A 27,683-nucleotide genomic window follows, 5' to 3' on the forward strand; every position below is an offset into this window, starting at 1 on the left:
ATCCAGCAATATGTAGGACTACTGACTTGGCTGAAAGTGAATCTTCGTAGAGGCAGAGAGAAGACTATAAACCACCACACACCCTGAAACATTCCTTAGAAAATTACAGTGCTGTTGGTGGTAAAAGCGATTGATTTAACTCGCAGGATAGTGAATTTATAGAGTCTCACGGGGATAGGTATGAGCTATGGGTGGATTGGAAGTAGGTGTGGTTCAACAACCATTCCATGTCATCATTTTCCTTTTAGTGATCAAGAAGTCATCCATAAACCATTCTGCATTTTGCAGGAAGGCCATGACTTTATGATGTGATATGGTGAACTGATGCTAAGTTGCTAGAAGTTCGGATCAGGTGGAGAATCAGTGTGGCATCACTCATAATTGAATCACTGATAAGAGCCCTTTAGTAAGCCCGTCTGCACCCGTCCGCGCCTGGACCGCGCCCAGCGCCAGACCCCCTGGTTCCCGCAACGCCCAGCCAACTCGCATCTCTTACGATGCCACCACCCTCCTAGCCCTCAACCCCGGCCGTTCCCCCACCTGCGCCCAGGCCGCTCCTGGACACACCCATGGACCCTTCTCATGCAACTCCTGCAAGTTCGACGGCACCAAATCCAACTCCTCATCCACCAACACCAATCAGAGACCTGACACCAACCACCTAAAATGCATCCTACTCAACACCCGCTCGGTCCACAGACACGCCATCGACCTCTGGAATCTACTAGACACCATCTCGCCGGACGTCGCCTTCCTAACAGAAACATGGATGAATGCCTCTTCAGCCCCAGACATCACCATTGCCATCCCGGAAGGATACAAGATCATCCGTAAGGACCGCATCAAGCAAACAGGAGGAGGCATCGCTATCGTCCATAAGAACTCCATTCGCATCTCAACCAGCTCAGACGTCGACCTTGCCAACGCCGAACACCTCCACTTCCAGATCCACACCGACCCCAAGACCACACTCAGAGGCACCCTCCTCTACCGGCCCCCAGGCCCCCGTGCACAATTCAGTGAAGACATCACTGACTTTATCACCCCACACGCCCTCCCCTCCGAGGACTACATCCTTTTGGGAGACCTCAATTTTCACCTGGAAAAGAACAACGACAGCAGCGCTGCCACCCTTCTGGACAATCTTGCCAACCTCGGACTCAAACAAATTGTCACTACCCCCACCCACATTGCAGGTCACACACTCGACCCCATCTTCACCTCCAGCAAACATGTCTCATTCAGTCACACCACAGCTCTTCATTGGACGGACCACAGCTGCGTTCACTTTACCCACAAGAAGACCACAATCCACAACCATCCTCAACCCACCCTGCGAAGAAACTGGAACAAAATCACCATCGACCAGATCTCCTCATCGCTTCTTCTAAACCCCCCCGCCCACTCCACAGACCCCGACCGAGCAGCCATCAACTTCACCCAATGGCTATCCAACAGCGCTGACATCCTAGCACCGTTGAAAAAACGTCAAAGCAAACTAAGCAACAAAAACGCCTCCTGGTTCAATGATGATCTTAAGAAATCCAAGAAACTCTGTCGCTCCCTCGAGAAGACCTGGAAAAAAGACCCAAACACCAGCACCAGGGACGCCTTCAAAAACGCCACCCGCTCACACCACCAACTAATCCGGTCAGCCAAGAAAGCCGCTTTCAAAGACCGACTAGATAACAACGCCCACAACAGCAAAGAATTATTCAACATAGTCAAAGAGTTTACCAACCCATCTGCCAACTCCAACGACATCACCCCCTCCCAGGCCCTCTGCGACTCCCTAGCTTCCTTCTTCCACAACAAAATCGCAGACATCCACAACAGCTTCGACATCCGTCCCGGAAACCAACCCACCCAACCTTCAGCAGGAATTTCACCCCCCTCGAACACCCTTAACGACTGGAACCCGATCTCCACTGAGGACACCATCCGCCTGATGAACTCCATCCACTCAGGATCCCCAACTGACCCATGCCCTCACCACATCTTCAACAAAGCAGACTCCATCATAGCACCACACCTCCGAGATGTCATCAACTGCTCCCTCAACTCCGCCACCATCCCGGAAAGCTGGAAACACGCAGAACTCAGCGCCCTTCTGAAAAAACCCACAGCTGACCCCACCGAACTCAAAAACTACCGCCCCATCTCGCTTCTTCCATTCCCGGCCAAAGTCATCGAGAAAGCTATCAACAACCAGCTCGCCGCCTTACTAGAAACCAACAAATCCCTCGACCCCTCACAATCCGGCTTCCGAGCCAAACACAGCACTGAGACCGCACTTATCGCAGCAACAGACGACATTCGAACTCTACTGGACAATGGAGACACAGTCGCCCTCATCCTCCTCGACCTCTCCGCTGCCTTCGAAACAGTCTGTCATAGCACCCTTCTACAGCGCCTCAGAAACGTCGGAATCCAAGGAAAAGCACTGGAATGGATCACTTCGTTCCTCACCGGAAGAACCCAGAGAGTCCGCCTCCCCCCATTCAAGTCAGAGGCCTCTGAAGTCATCTGCGGCGTGCCACAAGGATCGTCACTCAGCCCCACCCTCTTCAACGTATACATGAGCCCCCTTGCGGCCATCGCTCGCCAACACAATCTCAACATCATCTCCTACGCTGACGACACTCAACTGATCCTCTCACTCACCAAAGACCCGAACACCGCCAAAACCAACTTACACGAAGGAATGAAAGAAGTAGCCGAGTGGATGAAGCACAGCCGTCTGAAGCTGAACTCAGACAAAACAGAAGTCCTCATCCTAGGCACCTCCCCATCCGCCTGGGATAACTCTTGGTGGCCAGAAGCCCTTGGAAAAGCACCCATCCCGACGGACCACGCACGGAACCTGGGCGTCATCCTAGACTCCTCACTCTCGATGACCAGACAAGTCAACGCCGTTTCATCATCTTGCTTCAACATTCTTCGCATGCTCAAAAAAACATTTCGCTGGATCCCCAACGAAACTAGAAAAACGGTCACCCACGCACTGGTCACGAGCCGCCTGGACTACGGAAACACCCTATACGCAGGTACCACCGCAAAACTCCAGCAAAAACTCCAACGCATCCAGAATGCTTCAGCCAGGCTCATACTAGACATCCCGCGTAAAGAACACATCTCTGGTCACCTGAAAAACCTCCACTGGCTCCCCGTAAATAAGAGGATTACTTTCCGCCTCCTAACCCACGCACACAAAGCACTTTACGAACTTGGACCCGAATGGTGGAGTGGTGTGGCTCACTGGTTAGAGGCGGCAGACCCGTAAGCAGAGGACGGCCCGGGACCAGGGTTCGATTCCCGACGCGGCAGGGTCGTGGACCAGGGTCAGCGGGCTCGATAATTCTCGCCTCGGTGCCTACTCCAGTCAGGGACCACACTCGGCAACTCTGGGCATTAGCTTGCCTCATCTTCACAACGGCCCCCCAGACCGCCGGGGATGCTTGGTCGCACCTTAGAGATACCCATTAGGGACTATCTCTCAGGGTGAGCCAGGACGGGTTCCCCAGCGGTCGAAGCGCGGAGATACTCCTCCGGGAGTTGATTCTAGCGCTATATAAACCCACAATTAAATTAAATTAAATTAAATGCCTCAACACACGACTGTCCTTCTACACCCCCTCCCGTCAGCTACGATCCTCCAACCAAGCCCTTGCCACTGTACCTCGCATCAACAAAACCACCATGGGAGGTAGATCCTTCTCCTACCTCGCAGCTAAAACCTGGAACTCACTTCCCACTCACCTTCGCCTTACTCAGAACCACCTAGCATTCAGAAAGCAACTTAAAACTTGGATATTCGACAAATAATTCCCCGCCCTTCCTCAAGCGCCTTGAGACCCTATGGGTATGTAGCGCGCTATACAAATTTCTTGACTTGACTTGACTTGACTTTAAGCAATGGATTAAGGGAATCTTGCATACCCTTACACCAGATTGGTCCAGAGGACATGGCCTACTTTAAGGGTTACTGCTGAGTAGGCAGAAAGCGACAAATACAATGGAGTCTCTCTGAGATCAGAAGAATGAAGAAAAACCGAGGATTCAACAATCGTAGTGCTCTCGGAAGCAAAGTCCAGGTTACGCTTACCATCAGATTTGTGTGTGGGTTAGGTGAGCCCAATTGTAAAAAGACTAATGTGCCCAAGTTATCAAGAAGATAGCTGTCGGTATGTAAAGTAGGCTCTTCTACCCGGAATAGGCATTAGGCATTAGAAATCTGTAAGTTTATTGACAAATGGTGAAATTAAGTTTATTGTCCCATGCATTACATCGTTGTATTTTATACCATGCTACAACATGGATTGTTTGCTTGGAACCCTTAACACGGCCTCTACCAAGAGAATAAGTCATAGTTTCAGTTGTATGCAGACGTTCACCGCCTTCCCTGCAGCACGTAATTAAACGGCAATGCAGTATGAAGGGATGCAATGTCAGTATGCAGGATGGAGAGTGGAGCAAAGGCACAGGGGATCCAACCCCATGTAAAAAAAAAAAGGCATCCATTGGCAAATACTGGCATTGACAGTAACTTGATGTTTGTCTCTTTGTGAAAAAGTTGTCAAATCAGTTGAAGCCATGGCACTGTAGTGTGCCCCAGAACTTATTTCAAGGTAGAATATATTAACAGAACTCTATAGGCACTCACCTTTCACTTTATCTATGCAGCCATCCAGATGCAAGTACAAGTGGGGATAGGGCTGCTCCATGCCATGAGAGTCAGGGCATTATTAACAAAGGAGCATTCAATAAGTGCTCAGTTATACAGACAGTGAGATAAAAACCTCCAATAGTTAATTTCTCACATCCCCCTCCCATTTCTCTTAACTAGCAAAGACAGGTCACTGCCTGCACTCAAGCTAAAATTAAACAGTGCCTCGTAGAGAACTCAACATCCACCTGATTCACCCAGAAACTAGGACTAGGCACTAAACTCTGCTCCTCTGGTGGGGTTTGCGGTGTTATGCCCACTCAGCACTCCGTTTGGAGCGTGGAATTCCAGAAAACCTCCGCCAAACTCTGTGTGGTGGAGTTTATTCTCGCGCGTGATTCACCAATATTAAGTTGGCAAGCGCAAGCAAGAAAATCAGGTGCTAGGCCGCCTTCCGGCAAGATTTCTGAACGCAGGAGGTTGCGGCAGGTTGCTACTGCTACTGCTCGTGTTGAGAAAGCTGCCACTTGAGTAGAAAATATACATGAGCAGCAGATAGAAGCAGCGCCCTCTGGTGTGCTGTGAGGTGCCATTCACACTAATTATACAGTGAGGGACAAACTATGTGGTGCTAAAAATTATTGCGAGCAGCGTGATGTACTAAATTCCTCCTCTTGTGGAACCCCACAGCATCTCGCAGAGTTTTTAGGTAACCACGAGGAATTCCATGGAGTGAAACTCTGAGTTCTGCCCACCCCTTCCAGAAACCACATTCGCTTCACTATGGGAAAGGAAAACAGCTGTTGTATTTGCAGCTGCCTATATGCCAACTTCGATACCAATCAAAGGCATGAGAAGAATCTTGGTTAAATCAGCTATCAAACACAGAGACGCTACAAGATAATGCTGCTTTGGTATCTGCAATGCAGCTTTGTAAATTGCTAATAGAAACCAAGACAAAATAAATGGTAGTAAAGGCACTGGGGATGTATTGATAAAATCTAGTTCTCCTGCAAAACAGCTATTAGATTTGGGGGTCTCTAGTTGGCACAGGTAGGTACTTGTGACACATAGGGACCCTTGCTTCTAGTCAGGGTAAGGGGTACACTCCTAAAATAACCCTGCTCACCCCCTTGGTAGCTTGGCACAAGCAGACAGGCTTATCTCAGAGGCAGTGTGAAAAGCATTTTTGACCACATACAGTAACCCAGTGACAACACTACAAATAGACACCACACAGGTTTTATATAAAAAATAAGTATACTTTATATATAGTTACCACAAGACCAATAAACACCAAACATCCACATCCACAATACTGTACTTTTAGATGGTAGTTTTAGCTTAGTTAAGTTCAATTCTTAAGATGCAACACTTTGTGTCAATGTACCTTACGATGCGTTGCGCTTCCACAACAAGTAATGTTGCAGCGATGGAAATGCGGCAAAGTTCTTTTGCAAAGAAATAAAGACGACGCTCTCTCCTTGATGCGACACGCTTACCGGTGATGCAGCGGTGTCTGCTGCGACGTCGATCCTCTTCTCCGACGATGCGAGATACTTTACAAGATGTGAGCCGCGACCGGCCCTGCGACAAGCTTCCCAGTGATGCGGCGGCGTCTGCAGCGACGTTGATCCTCTCTCCTGGCAATGCGAGTTGCTTCCACAATGATGCGAGCCGCGACAGGCCCTGCGACACTCTTTCCGGTGATGCGGCGGCGTCTGCTGGGATATCGATCCTCTTCTCCGGGGATGAGCCGTGACAGGCCCTGCGACAAGCTTGTCAGAGATGCGGCGGCGTCTGATGCGACGTCAATCCTTCTCTCCTGCGACGCGCTTCCTGGCGATGTGTCGGCGTCTGCTGCAACGTCGATTCTCTTCTCCGGTGATGCGGGGAACTTCGTGTTGTGACGCGGCAGTTTGGCGACACGCTTCTTGATCTTGAGTCACGCTTCCAGCTCCCTTCGCACTTCAGGAAGACTCTTGGGGAGCTGGTGGGTGAAGCCTGTTGTCCCTGAGCCTTCAGCAGGAGACAAGCTCTGTTCCAAGCCCTTGGAGATCCTTCACAAGTTGAAAATAAAGCACACAAAGTTCTTTCTCCTTCCTTTGGCAGTCAGGCAACCACTGCAGGCCAATCCCCCAAACAGCACTTCAGCTTAGGAATAGTCTCTCCTCAGTTTTGTCAGGTTCCTCTCCTCAGCAAAGATTTCTTCTTGTAGTCCAAAAGTGATATAATTTCATGGGATCAGGGTCCCAATATTTATACCCCAAAATCCTTTGTTCTCTGAGGGAAGAGGGGCCTTTGCCTAGTCCAAACCAGTTCCTGAGCACTTTGTTTACAGGACTTCTTCCTTCTCTTTACTGTGCAGGGCAGAGACATCAGCCGCCCCACAGGACGTGGAGCCAGCACAGGGGAGGGAAGGCACAGCCCTGGAGCACTCTGTTGACAGGATTCCTTCTCTTCTTTCAGTGTGCAGGGCAGAGCGTCAGACACACCACAGGAAGTGGAGCCAGCATTGTAGAGGGAAGGCCCAGCCCTATTCAGGTCCCAGGTGCAACTCCTACCTCCCATCTAGAAGCAGGTCTCTCTATTCACCACTGGGCTGCCCCAGCCGGTCTCCTGGTATCCCCCAGCCCTGTCACTTACAAATTTCAGACAAAGGAATACACAACCTAGCAGAGGAAGGCTTGAAAGGTTAGGCAAGAAAATACCTACTTCCTAAAAGTGGTATTTTCAAACACAGAATATTAAAACCAACTTTACTAAAAGATGTATTTTATAATTCTGAGTTCAGGCATACTAAACTCGAATTTCTACCATGTTCTCTGAGTCAGTTAGGATTATAAAATGTAACAATTCTAACAGCCCATTCTGGCCGATGGAGAACAGGTAGCTTTGCAATAGTGAAAAACAAAAATGCCTGTATTTCCCTATTAGGACATGCCACACACACCAGGGCATGTCCTACCTTATACTTACAATGCACCCTGCCCTTGGGCCTACCGTAGGGGTGACTGATATGAAGAAAAAGGAAGGTTTAGGGACTGCGAAGTGGGTGCACTTGCCCAGTCAGCATTACAGTACCAGACTGCACACAGGCTCTGCAATGGCAGACCTTAGACACATTTTACAAGGCTGCTTCTGTGGGTGGCACAACCAGTGCTGCAAGCCCACTAGCAGCATTTGGATTACAGGCCCTGGGCACAACTGGTGCACTGTACTAGGGTCTGACAGTAAACCAACAAAAACAAGAGTCCCTTTTCCTTGTTTTATAAGGAAACAATCTCAAACGGTCATCTATTCTAAAGCTGCTATATTGATAACCGGTATGTTAGGTATAGCATAGAGTCAAAACAAATTAACAAATTTAGATGTACACAATATAACCCCTATATATCAAAATGTTGTATATTTCTGAATGAATAAGATCAGCAGAGTACAATGAGGGCAACAGTTGGCAAAGGAATGGATTGTATATCTTATTTTATTTATCAAACAACCTGTTATCTTTTGAATTATTTTAGTAAAAACGTCATCATATTTATTAAAAAACAATACAATACATAATGAAACAATTTGTGTTATAAGAAGAAAAACTGTTGACGCGGCGTTTCGGTGAAAAAGATCGTCACCTTCTTCAGGACAATAGTTTCATGTTAAAAACAATCTAAATCAAAAAATATAAAACATTCATTATAGAAAAGACTAAACTGAACCATTTAGTTCACAACATCTTTTTCCCGCTTGTTTTTAATAAAAAAAAAGCCATCTGCCCCTCTACATATAACTGTACCCTATAGTACTCGTCTGGGAAAATTAACAAACCCAAGACTCCATTTTAAGGTACCTACAATAGACCGTGAAGTAATATCCAAGTTGATAGGATGTTGAATGATTCATTAGAAATAATAATCTAATCAGTCCTCTTCACGTTTTTAGCAATTTTTCATGAAAAATCCGAAAATTACTGCAACGACAACCAAGGCCAATTGACCCAGGCCGCGAAGCAAATAGACTAATTTAGGTATGTCTCCATATCCTTTCAATAAGGAGAGATAGTTGTATTTATAGCTTAGATTTTCAGCCGGTGCTTGCAAATTGAGAGAGTCCACAGATTAACAAATATTGGAACATTTGCTGAGAAATATTTGAAAATGTTGATTCTAAATAAAATGTGGATACTAGTAATCAGGGGATCATGTTTCAGAAAATTGGGGGTGCATTGAAGACCCAATAATCTCCTTTTTTCAAAAAAACCTTTTCTGAATAAAAAATGTCATGTGGAATACGTAATAAATTGAAGACTTAAGATTGAGCAGACATATAGGGTACAGTTATATGTAGAGGGGCAGATGGCTTTTTTTTAAATTAAAAACAAGCGGGAAAAAGGTTGTTGTGAACTAAATGGTTCAGTTTAGTCTTTTCTATAATGAATGTTTTATATTTTTTGATTTAGATTGTTTTTAACATGAAACTATTTTCCTGAAGAAGGTGACGATCTTTTTCACCGAAACGCCACATCAACAGTTTTTCTTCTTATAACACAAATTGTTTTATTATGTATTGTATTTTTTTTTTTAATATGATGAAGTTTTTACTAAAATAATTCAAAAGATAACAGATTGTTTGATAAATTAAATAAGAAATACAATCTATTCCTTTGCCAACTGTTGCCCTCATTGTACCCTGCTGATCTTATTCATTTAGAAATATACAACATTTTGATACATAAGGGTTATATTGTGTACATGTAAATTTATTAATTTGTTTTGACTCTATGCCATACCTAACATACCGGTTATCAATATAGCAGCTTTAGAATAGATGACCGTTTGAGATTGTTTCCTTATAAAACAAGGAAAAGGGACTCTTGTTTTTGTTGAATACAAACCTATTCCCTTTTCAAAAAAGAGTTCCTCCTAATACTTTTTGATCCTGACAGTAAACCAAACAGTCAATCATGGAATCACAAATTAATACATTCATTTACAATACGGAGCACTTGCACTGTGGCACTGGACAGCAGTGGCACAGTGCCCAAAGCATCTAACACCAGCAAAAAAATGGAAGGGAGACCCACGCCAATGGTTCCAGGTCAAACATGTGTCCCCTCCAGCTGAAATGTAGGGAGAACTACCCTAACTCCTGGGAGTTCTCAACACTAAGGCGGAAAAATCTGGACAGACCATCAGCGTTGGCGTGTTCTGTACCAGGGTGGTGTTCCACCGTAAAGTCCATACCCTGTAGGGAAATGGACCACCTCAACAGCTTTGGATTCTCACCCCTCGTCTGCATCAGCCATCTGAGGGGTCTGTGGTCTGTCTGAACCCAGAAGTGAGTCCCAAACAGGTATGGTCCCAGCTTCTTCAGTGCCCAGACCACAGCAAATGCCTCACGCTCAATAGCACTCCACCTCTGTTCCCTTGGAAGTAATCACCTACTGATGAAGGCTACGGGTTGATCTAGGCTCTCCTCATTCATCTGTGACAGAACAGCCCCCACACCATGTTCGGAAGCGTCGGTCTGAATGATAAACTCACTTGAAAAGTTGGGTTCCAGGAGTACGGGCGTCGTGCACTTGGCAGCTTTCAGGGCCTCAAAAGCTTTCTGACAGGTGTCAGTCCAAATCACTTTACTGGGCTGCTTCCTAGAAGTCAGCTCTGTCAAGGGGGCAACAATGTTGCCATACCCCTTGACAAACCTCCTTTAATACCCTGAGAGTCCTAAAAAGGCCCTCACCTCTGTCTGGGTTTTGGGGGGCTCCGAAGCCAGGATGGTTTCAATCTTGGGTTGCAGGGGTGCCACCTGTCCGCTCCCAACTTGGTGTCCCAAGTACACCACAGAACCCTGCCCAATCTGGCACTTACTCACCTTGATCGCGAAGCCTGCCTTCCGCAGTGCCAACAACACTTCCCAGAGGTGGTGCAGATGTTCCTCCCAACTGGCACTGCACACTGCGATGTCATCCAGGTAGGTGGCACTGAACGTATCCAGTCCAACCAACACCTGGTTGACCAACCTCTGAAAGGTGGCAGGGGCATTCTTCATCCCAAAGGGCATAACATGGAACTGGAAATGCCTATCTGGTGTAGAGAATGCTGACCTCTCCTTTGCCCCATCAGTCAAGGCGATCTGTCAGTACCCAGACGTCAAATCAAACGTGCTGAGGTACCGTGCAGCCCCTAGCCGATCAATGAGCTCATCAGCTCTGGGGATGGGGTGTGCGTCAGTCTTCGTGACTGAATTGAGCCCTCTGTAGTCCACACAGAACCGGAGTTCGAGTGTGGCACCCGGCGCTGCAGCCTTTGGGACCAAGACCACTGGGCTGGCCCAAGGACGGCTAGAGGACTCAATCACCCCAAGAAAAAGCATCTTTGAGACCTCCTCTTTGAAGCAAGCCCTAACCCTGTCAGTTACCTTGCCCCCCTAGGCAGAATATAGAACCTCCTGCATGTACTGCAGTGCCCGAGCAACCTTTGGCCGATGACCGGTGGAGCTGCCCTATGCAGCTAAAGAGGAGTTTGGCTTGGGTTCACCCCTCGGCCGTCACCTACCCTGCCGGACGTCGGACACTGTTTTTCCTCATCTCCCTGTTGTATTTTTTACCCCCTCCACCCTATGTTTATGCTATGCTTTTGTAACTCATGTAACTATTCTCCAGCACCTATTTGGCCGTCACCTACACAGCTGATCTTCTGACATTCTTTTCCTCATCTCCCCGTTTGTGTCTCCTACCCTCCCCTTCCTCCTCCCTCTGTTGATCCTTTGATTCAAACTGATCTAACTATGTAACCTGTAACTCGCCGATTCAACTGATGTAAATTACAAAACTGTTCGCACCTACCACGGAGCCTGAGCAACCTTGGCGGACGCCCGGTGGAGCTGTCCTATGCAGCTATAGAGGAGTCTGGCCCCTTGGCGGTCACCTACCCAGCCGGTCATCTGACATTGTTTTTCCTCGTCTCCCTGTTATGTGTCTCCTTCTCTCCCCCTTTGATGGAACAATGACGACGCCCCCTGGGTGGATAGCTACTCTGTTTGTACCTACCGCAGAGACCGAGCAACCTTGGCTGATGCCCGGTGGAGCTGTCCTATGCAGCTATAGAGGGGTCTGGCCCCTTGGCCGTCACCTACCCAGCCGGTCACTGGACATTTTTTTTTCTTTGTCTCTCCGTCTATGTCTCTTTCCCTTCCCCTTCGATGGAACTATGACGACGCCCCCTGGGTGGATACCAAAACTGTTCTTACCTAAAACGGAGCCCGAGCAACCTTGGCCGATGCCCAATGGAGCTGTACTACACAGCAATAGAGGAGTCTGGCCTCTTGGCAGTCACCTACCCAGCCGGTCATCTGACATTGTTTTCCTCTTCTCCCCGTTCCTGTCTCCTTCACTCCCCCTCCCTCTGTGATTCTTTGATTCAAACGGTTGTAACTATGTAACCTGTAACTCGCTGATTCAACTGATATAACTATGTATCCTGTAACTTGCTGATCCTCATATAAAGCGCTCTGATACCTCCGGGTCTAGCCAGCGCTATATAAAACTTTGCAAATAAAATAAAATAAATAAATAAATAAGACTTGTGTTTCACAGGTAAGCTGTCTCCTGTGTCCACATCATGGACGCACCAATCTGTGACACCAGGTACTAGGGAGAACAGATCAGAAAACTGTCCCAGCTACTAGGGGCAGTCATCCTGTTGCTCAGGGGTCAGGGTGGAAGAGAGGTTAACACCATCCACTGACCCATCTTGCTCTGTTGCAGACAAGAGGTCAGGAAGAGGCTCAGTCTCCTCCTCCATTCCAGCATCTGTTGCTAAGAGCATGCCCACTTCAGACATCTCTAAGTGGGGCTTAAGGCGGTTGACATGCAGGACCCTCAATGGGTTCCTGGGAGACCGCAAGTCCACCAAGAAGGTAACTGGACTCTTGCGCTCCACAACCTCAAATGGTCCGGTCCACTTATCCTAGAGCGCACAGGGTTCCACTGGGGCCATGACCCACACCTTCTGTCCAGGTTGAAGCTCTACCAGAGTGGCATTCTGGTCATACCAGCGCTTCATCTCCTCCTGGCTGGCTTCCAAATTCGCCTCAGCAAGTTGCCTGAAACACCTAGTCTGGTTCCTGAAGCCCAGCATGTAGCTATATACATCCTGGGGAGGTTTCCTGGGAGATTGCGCCCAGCCTTCTTTGACCAGACTCAGAGGTCCTCTGACCGGGTGTCCATAGAGAAGCTGAAAGGGACTGAACCCTAGAGATTTCTGTGACACCTCCCGGTATGCAAAGAGCAGGCATGGTAAGAGGACGACCCACTTACGCCTCATGGGTTCCTCAAGACCCATTATCATGCCTTTAAGGGTCCGGTTGAACCTTTCAAGCAACCCGTTTCCTTGGGGGTGGTAAGGAGTGGTGAACTTGTAAGTTACACCACACTCCTGCCACAGGAACTTCATATACTTGGAAATTAAGTTGGTTCCCCGGTCAAACTCTACCTCGCGAGGGAATCCTACTCGTGAGAAAATTCCAAACAGTGCTCGTCCCACCACGGGGACCATCACTGTCCTCAGAGGAATGGCTTCCGGGTACCGGGTGGCATCGTCCACCAAGACTAGGATGAACCTGTTGCCCATGGCTGTCTTGGGGTGTCCAGTGGTCCCGCAATGTCAATCCCCACCCGCTCAAATGGGGTACTGATTACAGGGATTGGCTGGAGAGGAGCCGTGTGCTTCCTCCCACTCTTTCCACTTGCCTGGCAAGTCTGACAGGTCCTGTAATGAGTGTCTGAACTCTTGCGCATTTGGGGCCAATGAAAGTGGGTGACAAGCCTCTCAAAGGTTTACAACCATTACAACGCAACTATTACAACGCAGTGCTGTTACAACGCAGGTTTTACTACGCATACCATTACAACGCATTACACTGGGGGGCGCTCTAGGATAGGGAATGCATTTAATTTACTATCCAACACCTTCCCTAGTGTCCACTGGGACTGGAGTTGGAATAGTAAATTAAACTATTCACTATCCAACACCCCCAAGTGTAATGCGTTGTAATGGTATGCGTAGTAAAAGCTGCGTTGTAACAGCATGCGTGGTAAAAGCATGCGTTGTAACGTCATACATTCCTCTCAAAAGTCTTGTTCTGCCCCAAATGTCCTGCTAATGGCACATCATGAGCCAGCCCCAGTAGGAAGGCTCTGAACTTCTGGGGTACCACCAGCACACGGGCTGACCCAGGTTCAGCAACCTTAGGCTCACTATACAGGAGACCATTCTCCCAGTAGATCCAATGTGATCCTGACTGATCAACTGCTGCCTGGCTTACAGCCTGTTGCTGCAAGCCCTCAAGAGAAGGGCATTCTCTCTGCTCCCGGCAGAATTCTTCCCTGGAGGGGCCTCCTTCTTGCTGCCAATGGGTCAGCTCAGGCGGGTCCCCCAGTTCGGCTACTTGCTCCCCGGTAGGCTCTAGGGCATTACCCTCAGGGTCTACCTCCTCCTGGGCTGTGGGAACCTTGGGGGCCGGTTTCCTGCACCCCCGCCACTTCTCTCTAAGGCAGGTTCCTGGGTCTCCCTCTCAGGCTCCAGGTCTTCTTGAGCACCCCTACTTACTGCCATTGACCGGGTGGTCACGCACGCTTAGTCGGGCAGACCCACCATCTTCAAGTGAGTACTCTTCTTCACCTTTTCCCAAAGGGGGCTCTCCAAATCGTTCCCCAACAAACATTCAACAGGCATGGCGGGCCTCACAGCTACCTGAAGAGTACCAGAGACCCCCCCACACTCAAAGGGAACCTGAGCCATTGGGCAATGGCTCTCTGTGTTGTCGGCGGCAACAACTCGGCAGAATGCATGAGGGACAATCTGCTCTTGAGACACCAGGTGACACCTGACAGCTGTCACACTGGCTCCTGTATCTCTAAGAGCCTCCACCTTTTGGCCATTGATGGTCACCCACTGCCCATATTTCTTAGTGTTCCTGGGCAGCTGAGTTTCTGAGACCACCTCACAGTCTCCTAAAGAGACAAGGGTCATCTGTGCGGGACCCCACCCACCTTGTACATCAATCTCCTCCCTCAAGGCTACACTAGCCATCTGCTGGGGTGGAGCACCAGTGGGTGCTGCTTTTCCAAATAGGCGGCACCTGGGATCACTCGCCTTGTGACCCAGGTCACCACATTTGTAACATTTCTGGGGCCCCTGTGGAACAGAACTACCTGTCGGGACCCCTTCCTTTCTCTCCAGGGAAGGGTGGGAACCTTTCCCTTGGTTCCCTTGGGGACTACTTTGGGGCCCTTTGTGGAACTCCTGCTGTTTACCCTTGTCCCCACACTCTTCTACTGGGGACCCTGCCCACCTTTGGCTGAGTCTCCCATGTGACCATTTTCGACCCGGGTGCTCACCCAGCGGTCCGCCTCCTCAGCAAGCTTCATAGGGTTAGTCAGCTTGCTATCAATCAGGTGCTGGCACAGCTCAGGAAAACAATTATTAGACATGTGCTTCCATGCAATCAAATCAAAGAGACCTTGAAAATCATTAACTTTGCTGCCCTTTACCCAACCATCCAGTGCTCTGCAAAAGAAAGTGACATATTCAACCCAGGTACTGTTCTCTATCTTCTTACAAGACCTGAACCTCTGCCTATAGAGTTCAAGGGTCAAACCATACCTAAACATTAACGCATCCTTCATGTGGCTGTATGAATTGTGGACTTCAGAAGGCAAGTCTAACAGTGTATCCCGCCCCTCACTAAGGAACCTTCCCCACAACCCCGCTCCCCAATCTCTCTCAGGGAACCGGTGGAAAAACATGGCCACCTCATAGGCTCTGACCGCTGCCCAATATCATCATTTTTATAAAACTCTTTCACCACATCTTTGGGACTATATACTCTAGCTTCCACAGGCACTGACGGTGTGCTGCCACCAGAGGGAGTAATCTCTAAGCTCTTGGCCTTCAATTCCAACTCCCTCACAACCTTTTCATGTTCAAACTCCATTTTCTTTTCCTCTATGGCTAATGTTCTAGTTTGCATTTCAAATTTTAAGTGCCCATTCAACTTGAGCTTGCTCAGCTTCATTTCATGCATCCTGCTCTCTTTCCTGTCCTCAAGCTCTGCTGGAGACAGTCCTCTGGCAGAAACACTGCTAACTGTTGGGGAGGCTACCTTCTTCCCCCCTGGACCCAATAGCCCTGCAGCTACTCATCTGCATTCACAGCCCCTTCCTCAGGGGTATTCCTTGCTTCAAACCAGGCCCTCAGCGCCTTTTGCAACTCCTCCTTTCTGGAGATACTGGTCATAGAAACTTTGACTCTTCTGCAGAAATGCTTAAGCTGTTTTAAGGTGTATCACTCTAGTCTCTCCTCTTCCCAATCAAGATCAACAGATGCTATGGATGCTGCTTTCTCCATGACAGTTGAATTTGGCATGTTTCAAAAATAGAAAATCCCAAAAAGGAATCTACCAAACGTATGTGGTTGCGTTTGGGCTGCACTCACTAAGAAGTGTTCACCAATCACTTTACATGAGTCACAAATGCAAGTCCAGAATCCTCAACATTGACCACCAATGTTAGATTTGGGGGTCTCTAGTTGGCACAGGTAGGTACTTGTGTCAAATAGGGAACCTTGCCCCTAGTCAGTTAAGGGGGTACACTCCTAAAATAACCCCTGCTCACCTCCTTGGTAGCTTGGCATGAGCAGACAGGCTTATCTCAGAGGCAGTGTGTAAAGCATTTGTGACCACATACAGTAACCCAGTGACAACACTACAAATGTACACGACAGAGAATAAGTATACTTCATGTAGAGTTACCACAAGACAAAAAAACGACAAAAATCCACAATACTGTACTTTAAGATGGTAGTGTTAGCTTAGTTAAGTTCAGTTCTTAAGATGCGACACTTTCCGTCAATGTACCTTACGATGCGTTGCGCTTCCACAACAAGTAATGTTGCAGAGATGGAAATGCGGCATAGAAATAAAGACAACGCTTCCCGGTGATGCGGCGGCGTCTGCTGCGATGTCGATCCACTTCTCCAGCGATGCAAGATACTATACAAGATGTGAGCCGCAACTGGCCCTGCGACAAGCTTCGCGGTGATGCGGCGGCGTCTGCGGCGACGTCAATCCTCTCCCCTGGCAATGCGAGTTGCTTCCACAACGATGCGAGCCGCGACAGGCCCAGCGACACTCTTCATAGTGATGCGGCAGCGTCTGCTGCGACGTCGATCCTCTTCTCCAGCGATGAGCCGCGACAGGCCCTGCGACACGCTTCTCAGAGATGCGGCGGCGTCTGATGCGACGTTGATCCTTCTCTCCTGCGAAACGCTTCCCGGCGATGTGTCTGCTGCGACCTCGCTTCTCTTCTCCGGTGATGCGGGGCGCTTTGTGTTGTGAAGTGGCAGTTCGGCGACGCGCTTCTTGATCTTGAGTCACCCTTCCAGATCCCTGCGACAGGCAAATCCCCCACAAAGTCCAGCACAGCTGCAGGCACTTCAGGAAGACTCTTGGGGAGCTGGTGGGTGAAGCCTGTTGTCCCTGAGCCTTCAGCAGGAGACAAGCTCTGTTCCAAGCCCTTGGAGATCCTTCACAAGTTGAAAATAAAGCACACAAAGTTCTTTCTCCTTCCTTTGGCAGTCAGGCAACCACTGCAGGCCAATCCCCCAAGCAGCACTTCAGCTTAGGGATAGTCTCTCTCAAGTTTTTCAGGTTCCTCTCCTCAGTAATGGTTTCTTCTTGTAGTCCAAAAGTGATCTAATTTCATGGGATCAGGGTCCCAATATGTATATCCCCAAATCCTTTGTTCTCTGAGGGGAGAGGGGCCTTTGCCTAGTCCAAACCAGTTTCTGAGCAATTTGTTTACAAGGCTCCTTCCTTCTATTCACTGTGCAGGGCAGAGACAACAGCCGCCCCACAGGAGGTGGAGCCAGCACAGGGGAGGGAAGGCACAGCCCTGGAGCACTCGGTTGACAGGATTCCTTCTCTTCTTTCAGTGTGCAGGGCAGAGACATCAGAAACACCACAGGAGGTGGAGCCAGCAGTATAGAGGAAAGGCCCAGCCCTATTCAGGTCCCAGCTGCAACTCCTCCCTCCCATCTAGATGCAAATCTCTCTATTCACCACTGGGCTGCCCCAGCCTGTCTCCTGGAACCCCTCAGCCCTGTCACTCACAAACTCCAGACAAAGGAATACACAACCTACCAGAGGCAGGCTTGAAAGGTTAGGCAAGAAAATACCTACTTCCTAAAATTGGTATTTTCAAACACAGAATATTAAAACCAACTTAACTAAAAGATGTATTTTATTATTCTGAGTTCAGACATACTAAACTCGAATGTCTACCATGTTCTCCGAGTCAGTTAGGATTATAAAATATAACAATTCTAACAGCCCATTCTGGCCTATGGAGAACAGGTAGCCTTGCAATGGTGAAACACGAAAATGGCTGTAATTCACTATTAGGACATGCCACACACACCAGGGCATGTCCTACCTTATACTTACAATGCACCCTGCCCTTGGGCGTACCATAGGAGTGACTGATATGAAGAAAAGGGAAGTTTTAGGGACTGGCAAGTGGGTGCACTTGCCCAGTCAGCATGACAGTACCAGACTTCACACAGGCTCTGCAATGGCAGACCTTAGACACATTTTACAAGGCTGCTTCTGTGGGTGGCACAACCAGTGCTGCAGGCCCACTAGCAGCATTTGGATTACAAGCCCTGGGCACCCCTGGTGCACTGTACTAGGGTCTGACAGTAAACCAAACAGTCAATCATGGAATCACCAATTAATACATTTATTTACAATAGGGATCACTTGCACTGTGGCACTGGACAGCAGTGGCACAGTGCCCAAAGCATCTAACACCAGCAAAAACACATGAGGCACCAGCAAAAAAATGGAAGGGAGACGCATGCCAATGGTGCCAGGTCTAACACGAGCCAAATGTACCTCAAACACATAAAACGCCTCTGCCATAAGAAGTATGGGAAAATCATCTTTGTGAAATGTATTCAAGAAAAGATACACATTAAAATAATCATGTTGAAACATTGAATCCTCTTATTTAAGTAGAAAAATATCCAATAGGAGCAACCAGGAAAGCTCGACTCCTTCTCATTAGATATTATCCGGTACGTCGATGCTCTGTGTCTCGCAGTGTGTGCTAAATGTTTTTAAAACATTTTATACATCAAAGTTAGTGCCAATTCTATAACTGTTCCTAAATGTAAAGAGGGAAGATATGCTTTCTGCAATTGCCATTATAAACCATTGGTCATTTACCGACCCTCGTGTTGGCATGGTAAATGATTCACAAAGTGGAGCTGTCCCACTGGAACTGACAACAGCCTCAGAAAGAGCAGGTAGGTGATTCAGAGGACCACTGCCTGCTGATTCTGAACTATTGTCAAACAGGAAACATTTTTTTAAAGGCAGGACCTATCCTTTAAAAGGGCACTGGTTGAGTTTAATAAAAAAAAAAGTATTTGTGAAAGCTAATGCAGGGATGGAGACTTGCAGTCCTCCATCTCAGCTTTCACAAGTCATGATAGTGGACAGGGCTGGCTTTAGCCTTGGTGGCGCCTGGTGCAACAATCTTTTTTGGATGCATCGCTAATAGCATTCCCATTTGAAAACCAGACAGTGTTCAAATTGCACATACCTGGTTTGTAAATGGGAATAATACATTAGTCCCAAAGTTCCTGATATTTAAGTCCTCGGGATGTTCAGAAAAACACTTTTTAGTCAGACCCGGGACCTCAGGGCATCCACACCCTACGTCATTCAGTGACCGCTCTCCCATTCACATACAGAAGAGCAAGCCTTGGGCACTCCGCACCCTACACAGAACATTTCTGAGAGCTAACATGAAAAGATGAGATGATGAGGACTTTCGACATGCCAGAGAAACACACTTCCTCCCATGCACACAGCCATACCTCTTGCTTGAGAAAATTGTACTCCAGAGCGTACTGCAAGCTTCCCCTCTCCGTGCTATTAACTCTGTCATCCAGATCATCCATGTCCGGCTGCACCTGTGACGAGAGAGATGGGAAAGAACGAGAGATCACATGGTTTGTGAGTTATAACTGGAACCCCTAATGACAGTGAATCACCTGGTCTGCGAGAGGTGACTCACACGGACATCAATGATGAGCCAAGAGACCAGAACTTCGCATGAGCCATGATAAGTGATCCACACTGCACCAGACCAATCAAACCAGATGATCACAGGGTCTATGAGTACACTATAATGTACCGGTATTTATAGAGCGCATAGCTACTTCCCTGAGGTAGTGTCCCGGCGCTGTCCGTATACCGCTTAGGAACCCTTCCTGGTTTTCCCTGTGAGTGTCCACTCCTGGGCACCCCCAGGGTGAAACCAGGCATCCCAGCGCTTTTGGGGCCGTTGTGGAGATTAAGCAAGCTATTGCCCAGAGTCGCAGAGTGGGACCCATGATTAGAATTAGGCACCGAGGCGAGAATTGTCAGGTCCGAGGAAATTGAGCCCAAGACCCACCAAGGCGGGTATTGAACCCTGGTCCCGGGCCAGACCTCTGCATCAGGGTCTGCCGCTCTAACCATTTGAGCCGCACTTCTTCACATAATGGGACCCCCTATTCTTGTAGATCACATGCTCTGTGAGGGCCGACCTACAGTCTCCAGCACCAATAGCCATAAGGACATGATATCTCATGGTCTGGGAATTATGAACCACACTGCATTCGATCATGAGCCATCACAACCTCGCATGATCTGTGATTGGCGAGCCACACTGTGCCAGTCTATTGAACCAAGAGATCATGTAGCCTGCGAGTGAAGACCCACACTTCACTGGATCCAACAGATCATGAGATCACACGATCTTTCAGTGACGACAAACACGGTCTTTCACTGTAAATCTTGACACGTACATTGTCACACAATACGACTAATCCCAAATCCACCTGGTTGATTTCATACCAACAAATATTTTGAGAATTTGAAAACAAGCTTGGTTGCTTCATTAAAGTCATCTGCTTTGTGTGCATTCAGGAGCTAATGTAATGTGAATAAAAGATCGAAAAATAGAACAGCACATGCTTACAAAGCACCCACTTTGACTCAAGCCCTTGACCCTTTGTTAACGGAAAAGCTTCCATGAGCAGCAGTCACCCGCTGAAGGAACATGCCAGCTTCATGAAGCCTGCAAAGGTAAACTCTCTGATGATCCCACTGGGAACCTTACATTTCTCAGGTTCAAATATATGCTGCCAGAAGCTATTGCCTTCTATGAGCAACAGATCTTAATTTCAATCTGTTAACAATTCACCAGAGACAAATTAATTGCTCTCGTATTTCTGGTGCTGACCAAGAGGTCTGATGTTATTCATGGGGTGGGAAGTGACCACAAGCATTCACAAAGGGAGAACTTGACATATTTGTCATTTGTAAGCACTTTATGTTGCTTAGCACATGAATTCATGTGTGCAGGATCAATGTTACTTTCTTGTCTAGTGACTCGCCCTTCCCTACACTTGCCCATAAGCAAACCACGATCACCAGTAAAACATACCTGAATAGAGATCATAGCACAAACTTAGGAGGTAAAACTGTACACATAACAACAAATTTTGATAGAAAATGTGTTTTCTTTTTAATATTACGCTGGGCAAATAATTGCACAACTTTACGTGCGCTCAATTAGGATTTTGACATGTGTCATTATTTGGGATCCTATTGTATTGCATTGTTTTTCAAATTACCAAATAGTTAACATTTTTGGTGAAAGGTTTCTATCTTAAGGAAAAATTGTGATACAATATAGTGTGTCGATGCTCACTGTTACAAGGGCTTCGTACCTCTAAATTTCATGTGCCCCTAATTTATTGTGAGATTGAGACTGATCTTGGTTCACAGTTTAATTTTGTCATAATCTATAAAATTTTGAAATAATAGGATCCCTAGGAGAGGGTAGGGGGTGGAATTTAGGGTTGACAAATACTCTGGGACTCACCAGGCTGGCTGTGGTGGTTCCATTGACGCTCCCCAAGTTGATCCTGTCTTTGTTCTTGCCCGTCTTCTTCTTGCGGCAGCAGCACTTCACCATGATACAGATGACGCAGAGCAGGATGAGCAGGCCTGCTGCCGCCGCTATCGCAATCAGAGCCCATTGTGGTACTGGTGGGCAAGAAGGACGAGGAGTAATTAGAGTGTGAGAGGAGGTACAAGAGGGGAGACAGTCAGAAGAGCAAGAGGCACAATAAAGGAAAACATTAACAAGAGTGAGCAGAAGAGCAACTACAGAGAGTGACGAGGTGATACAGAGGGGAAAGTGAGAGGAGCGATCAAGGAGAAAGAAGAAGAGTGACGAGCAAGAGAGGAGAAGGACAAGCAGTGAGAGGACAGAGCGAGAGGAGCGATCAAGGGGAACAATGACAGGATTAGGTGAGCAGAAGAGTAACCAGTAAGAGTGAGGAGAAGAATAAGAGGTGAAAGAGAGGAAAGAGGGAGGTGAAGAGCAAAAGGAGGGAGTTTGGAGAAGATCAGGCAGAGAGAGAGAAAAGACAAAAAAGTGAGTGGCGAGAAAAGAAAAGAAAAGTGAGAGGAGAGAGTGGAGTGGAAAAGAGAGGAGAAGTGTGACGGGACAGTGGAGCAGCAGAACAAGAGGAGGATAGAAGGGACAGAAAATAGTGGGAATTGGTTAAAGTGAGAAGAGGGTAAAAATGAATGTGATGAGTGAGTATGCAGAAGAGATAGAGGAGACAAGGACGTGAGTTGAAATAATGAGAAGAAAAGAGGGATAAGAGAATAAAGAAGAAGAACAATGAAAGAAAAGAAAAGAGATAATAGAGAAGGAGAAAAAGATAATAGAGAAGGAGAAAAAAGAACAGAGAAGGGAAAAGAAGAGACAAGCAAAAATTGAGATTGAAGAAGTGCAGGTTAAATATAAAAGGATGGGAAGGCAAGGAAGAGATTGACGACGAGAGGAGAAGAGAAAATAAAGTAGGGGAGTGAATGACAAATGATGGAAACAGAATATGCTCTGAAACAATGCTCGTCCTCATGTAAAGCGCTCTGATACCTCGGGTCTAGCCAGCGCTATATAAAACTTTTCAACTAAATAAATAAATAAATAAATAAGAAGACAATATGAAGAGAAAGAAAATGAAACAAAATAAAGTGTCCGAAAAGTGCCATCATATCTTAAAGACATAAAAGATGTCCTAAATAATTTGAAAGATCAAGTATTTGATGTAGCCACTAATCTATTAATTAAACTCCACGTAGAAGCTCTGTACATGATCATCCCTCAAAAATATACATTGTCAGTAAACATCAGTTTCAGGCAGAGGCACAACAAAATTGAATCACCCCCACTGACTTCAACATGTAATGTGTTGCAATAGTCATGCTGGAAAAAAAATTCAATATAAAGATCAACTTTACCTTCAGGTAATATGTACTGCCGTGGGGAAAGCCTTTGCCGCAAGTGTGACAAATATCTATATGTATAGGTTTGAACAAGCACAGATCTATTCAGAGATCAACTTATACTACACTTCCATTAGTCCTTAATAACAGTATATAGATGGCATCTTCATTACACGGAGAGGTAATGAAACATGAGCTTGGGAATTCATCAGGTGAATCATTGACTGTGGCCCACACTTGAATTTTACCCACAACAACTTCTGTTTTTGGACCTCTGGTTTATGGCACAGAATGGATACCTCAAGACAGAGGTTACAAGAAAAGAGAGCGACAGAAATGGTAAAACTCTCCTTGCATCTCACAAAACAACCATCAGGTGAATGCCTAGTGCGCGTGACAACCTACGATGATATGTCAAATGAAATGAAACACTCAATCAATCAATAATGGAACATCCTAAATACTGAGAAATTCCAGAAAGAACAAACTTCGTACACATGAGAAAGGCCTGAGTACTATACCTTAGATGCCTCTGAATCTAAACTCTTGATATACATGTAACCTCTGGGTTTTTTCCATAGCAAGATTTTCTTTAATGGGTCATGGGGTAAACAAAATGAGGTACATTACATCTCTCGATTACCCTATATATGGTGACATCTCACTACATGGTGATAACCTATTCATGGAGCCCTGTTTAAGGAAAATAACACAAAATGGGCGACCATCCTGCAACCACTATTTATGGAAATAAGACTCCTAAATAGAATTCCAGAGTCCTGGAGAGGGTCGACAATCGTCCCCATACATAAAAAGAGGCGATAAAATGGATCCCAACAATTACCGCCTAGTAGCCCTCATCGACAACGAGGCAAAATACTTCGCGGGAAGCATCTTAGAGGAGATCGTGTCATGGACAGACTCAAATCAAATCATACCATTGAACCAGACTGGCTTTCGTAAAAATACAGGAACAGCTACCAATATTCTGGCTATATCTCTGATTATAAATGCAGCGAAAACAAAAAATTGCCACTGCACCTGTGTTACATCGACTTTAGTGCTGCATTCGATAACATCGAGAGAGGCAGGCTTTGGGGGAAACTAGCACAATGGGGTATACCGCAACCGATCTTAAACATGTTGGAGCTTCTCCACTCTGACACCTGGGTGCAGGTGAAGCTAGGAAGCGGCACCCATCTGTCATCCAAAGTCCGCACCACCAAAGGCCTCAAACAGGGGTGCGTGCTCGCCCCGATACTGTTCAACCTATTCATGGCGGATCTATCAAGCCAACTTCCCAGGCCCCGAATTAGGGTGGGTACTCGTGCTTGGAAAAACGCAGACATCCCTCAGATGCTAGATTCCCTGGTCTCCTCCTGTCCTCAGGGAGGATATACTCCTCCACTATCAGCCTCTGATTTCCAGGATTGGATCCGTAGTGCCGCCGATCTAGTGGCCCCAGAGAAACTCACGAGACCTAACAGAGCATCTCCTTCGGCTGCCTGGTATAATGAAGATCTTAGACTTCATCGCCAATACTGTAGGAATCTAGAAAGGCGCTGGAGGAAAGCCTATTGCCCTATAGCCAGACAAATTTATAAAGATGCCCTTATGATTTATAAAAAGGCGGTTATGGCTCGAAAAACGGCTTTCTTCTCGGCGCAAATTGAGACCGCTGCTAACTCCGCTAGAGAGCTGTTCTCTGTTGTCACGACTCTGTCCATCCCCCCCTCTGGCCCTGGAGTCGAGCCCTCACAGACCTTCTGTAATGAATTATCCACTTTCTTTACTACAAAGGTGGCAAATATTTATGCTTCATTTGAAGGGGATATCAAAACTGAACACAGAGGTGGTACTGTGAAAGAAGTACTTTCCCATCACAATCATGAGTCCTTTTCATGTTTCTCACCTGCCTCACATGATGATGTTACTAAACTCATTTTCACCATCAAATCGGGCTCCCCTCTGGACCCGTGCCCTCCTTCTGTGATGCCAAAACTCACAGAAGTGATCTCACGCCCCCTCATGGAGATCTGTAATACTGCATTCCAGACAGGCCAATTTCCCAGTATATGGAAGAAGGCTGTGATAAAACCCCTTTTAAAAAAACCTTCCCTAGACCCTACAGCTGTCGCCAGTTATAGGCCCATTGCGTGTCTGCCCTTTCCTGCCAAAGTATGCGAATTCCTGATGAATAGACAGCTCTCAGAGTTCGTCGAGACCCACCAACTTCTCGATGAAACGCAGTTTGGTTTTAGGAAAGGGCATGGAACAGAGACCGCCTTGATAAAGGCCTCTGATGAGATCAGGGCGATCATGGATCAGGGAGGGGCGGCTGTCCTCATCCTTTTGGATTTGTCAGCGGCCTTTGACACGGTCGACCATGTCACTCTAGTCGACCGTGTCACAGCCCTGGGGATTAACGGTTCGGCCAGGGATCTCATTTCATCTTTCCTGGCAAACCGTACCCAGACAGTGAGGCTGGGAGATTTCTACTCTCCTATCTCTGCACTCCCTTGTGGAGTCCCACAAGGCTCCTCGCTAAGTCCTATGCTATTCAACATCTATGTAGCGGACTTAGCGAGGGTAATAAAGGCCCATGGGGTACGGCTTACATCTTACGCAGATGATACCCAGCTGGTTCTGGGTATCCACAGGGACGGCCTCACTGTGGCAGCCAACTTCCAGAGAGCTATGCTTGAGGTCAGTACCTGGATGGCCTCGAATTGTCTTAGGCTCAACTCGGATAAGACCGAGATTATGACCTTCGGAAAACTCTCCCCTGAATGGTCCCCTAGCTGGTGGCCGGAAAAGCTCGGCCATCCACCTGTCCCAGTGGAAAAAGCCAGAAATCTGGGAGTGATTTTTGACAGCAAGCTGGCTTTTGACCTCCACACTAACAAGGTTGTCTCGTCATCATTCTTTATTTTGAAAAAAATTAAGAAATTACTACCTTACCTCCCCCCCTCAGCCGGGAAGACTCTGGTCTCCACCTTAGTCTTCTCTAAAATAGATTATGGGAACGCTCTCTTTCTTCACACCCAGAAGCGTGTCATAACTAAGCTGCAATCCATCCAGAATGCGGCTGCTAGGATCCTCCTAAACATTCCTCGCCACAAATCCACCACTCTTGGCATTCGTCAGCTACATTGGCTGAGAGTTGAGAGCCGCATTAAATTTAAGGCCCTCTGCATTGCATATAAGGCAGTACATGGCATAGGACCCAGGTTCTTGACCGAAGCCTTTCAGCTGTATACTCCCAGAAGGCAATTAAGATTGGCCAACACCAGTCTCCTCCCTGTGCCACGTACAAGAACGGCCACCTGGGGAGACAGGCGTTTCCTTGTGGCCACTCCAAAACTTTGGAATCTTTTGCCACTTGCCATCAAAATTGCCCTGAACTTGATGAGCTTCCGCAGGCTTTTAAAAACATGGTTGTTTAACCAGTAAGAGGATGGCTGACCCAGTAGTTCCACAGCGCCAAGACACCCCAGGGTATTTGTTGCGCTATAAAAATTACGTAAATAAAATAAATAAATAAACTCAACTCATGCAACTCCCACTCCCCGAGGCTGGGAGGAAAAACTCTAAGCAATCTACTATACGCGGATGACGCCGTACTTCTCAGCCATACACATACTGGTTTACAGAAGCTACTGATTGAAATGCACAGCTATGCAATGCAAAACAACTTAAAATTAAACCTGAGCAAAACACGCACAATGTCCATTAACAACAGGAACAAACATCAGAAGTCGTGGTTCCTGGGCGGCCGGAAAATAGAGCCATCTCAAGAATACAAATACCTGGGAGTCATTTTTGACAGCGAAAGTTAATTTGCCCAGCAGCTGCAGGAAACAAAAAGAAGAGGAGCTCTGATTGCCGTCACACTGAAAAACGTAGCCAATCAACTTTCAGGGCCAACTTTGACACCTTACTTGAAAGTCATTCAGGCTAAGTTACTCCCCTCTATTTCCTACGGAACGAGGCACTACGAGGAAGAGATTCCAGGAACCTAGACATCATCCAGGCAAAAGCATACAGAACAATGTTTTCGCTCCCGCCCTACACCTCGCCCGCACAATTAAGGCTGGAGTTCGGCTTGCAAAGACAGGACCTCGCCAGACAGGGAGCTTACATCATTTGTTGCCATAAACTCCGCTCTGCCACAATCGACACACTAAATTCACTGTTGTGACGTGATATACAAAGCAGGGATGTATCTCAGGCACACTCCTACCTGAAGGCGACATTTGGGCCGTCAAGGCATCTGCGATCTGGGATATGCAACTCGGGCACAACCCGTTCAAAAAACTAGTCTGGAAAAGCGTAAGACATCTTTCCTTAGTAGAGAACAAGGCGGCCTTTACAAAAAGAAACCACGCTTGGATGACATTAAATACGTACAAAACACTGACACCACAAGCATACTTCAGCCAGGGCTATTCAAAAACCATCAAACTGAAGTTCTTGAAACACAGACTAGGGGGTGCTGCCCAGCAGAGAACATATTCCACCATGGCTCAGAAACAACAGCCAAGAAGCCTGCCCACTTTGCAACCTAGGAAAAGGAGACATACTTCATATGACCTGCCTC

General features: G+C 47.2%; 1 protein-coding gene across 2 annotated transcripts in view; it reads right to left on the reverse strand.

Annotated features, from left to right (window-relative positions):
- The window catches only part of SYT8 (synaptotagmin 8), a 259,634-nt gene that overhangs the window by 89,956 nt on the left and 141,995 nt on the right, over positions 1-27,683 (reverse strand). For both annotated transcript variants that reach the window (XM_078682752.1, XM_078682751.1), the window contains exons 3-4: positions 21,666-21,829; positions 19,609-19,704 (exon numbers count right to left, since the gene is read on the reverse strand). In XM_078682752.1, coding sequence (XP_078538878.1) covers positions 19,609-19,704; positions 21,666-21,829 — 260 coding nt within the window. The remainder of the gene's footprint in view (positions 1-19,608; positions 19,705-21,665; positions 21,830-27,683) is intronic.

Source organism: Lissotriton helveticus, chromosome 3_1 (genome assembly GCF_964261635.1).
Source record: "Lissotriton helveticus chromosome 3_1, aLisHel1.1, whole genome shotgun sequence".
In the NCBI taxonomy this organism is placed as follows: domain Eukaryota; kingdom Metazoa; phylum Chordata; class Amphibia; order Caudata; family Salamandridae; genus Lissotriton; species Lissotriton helveticus.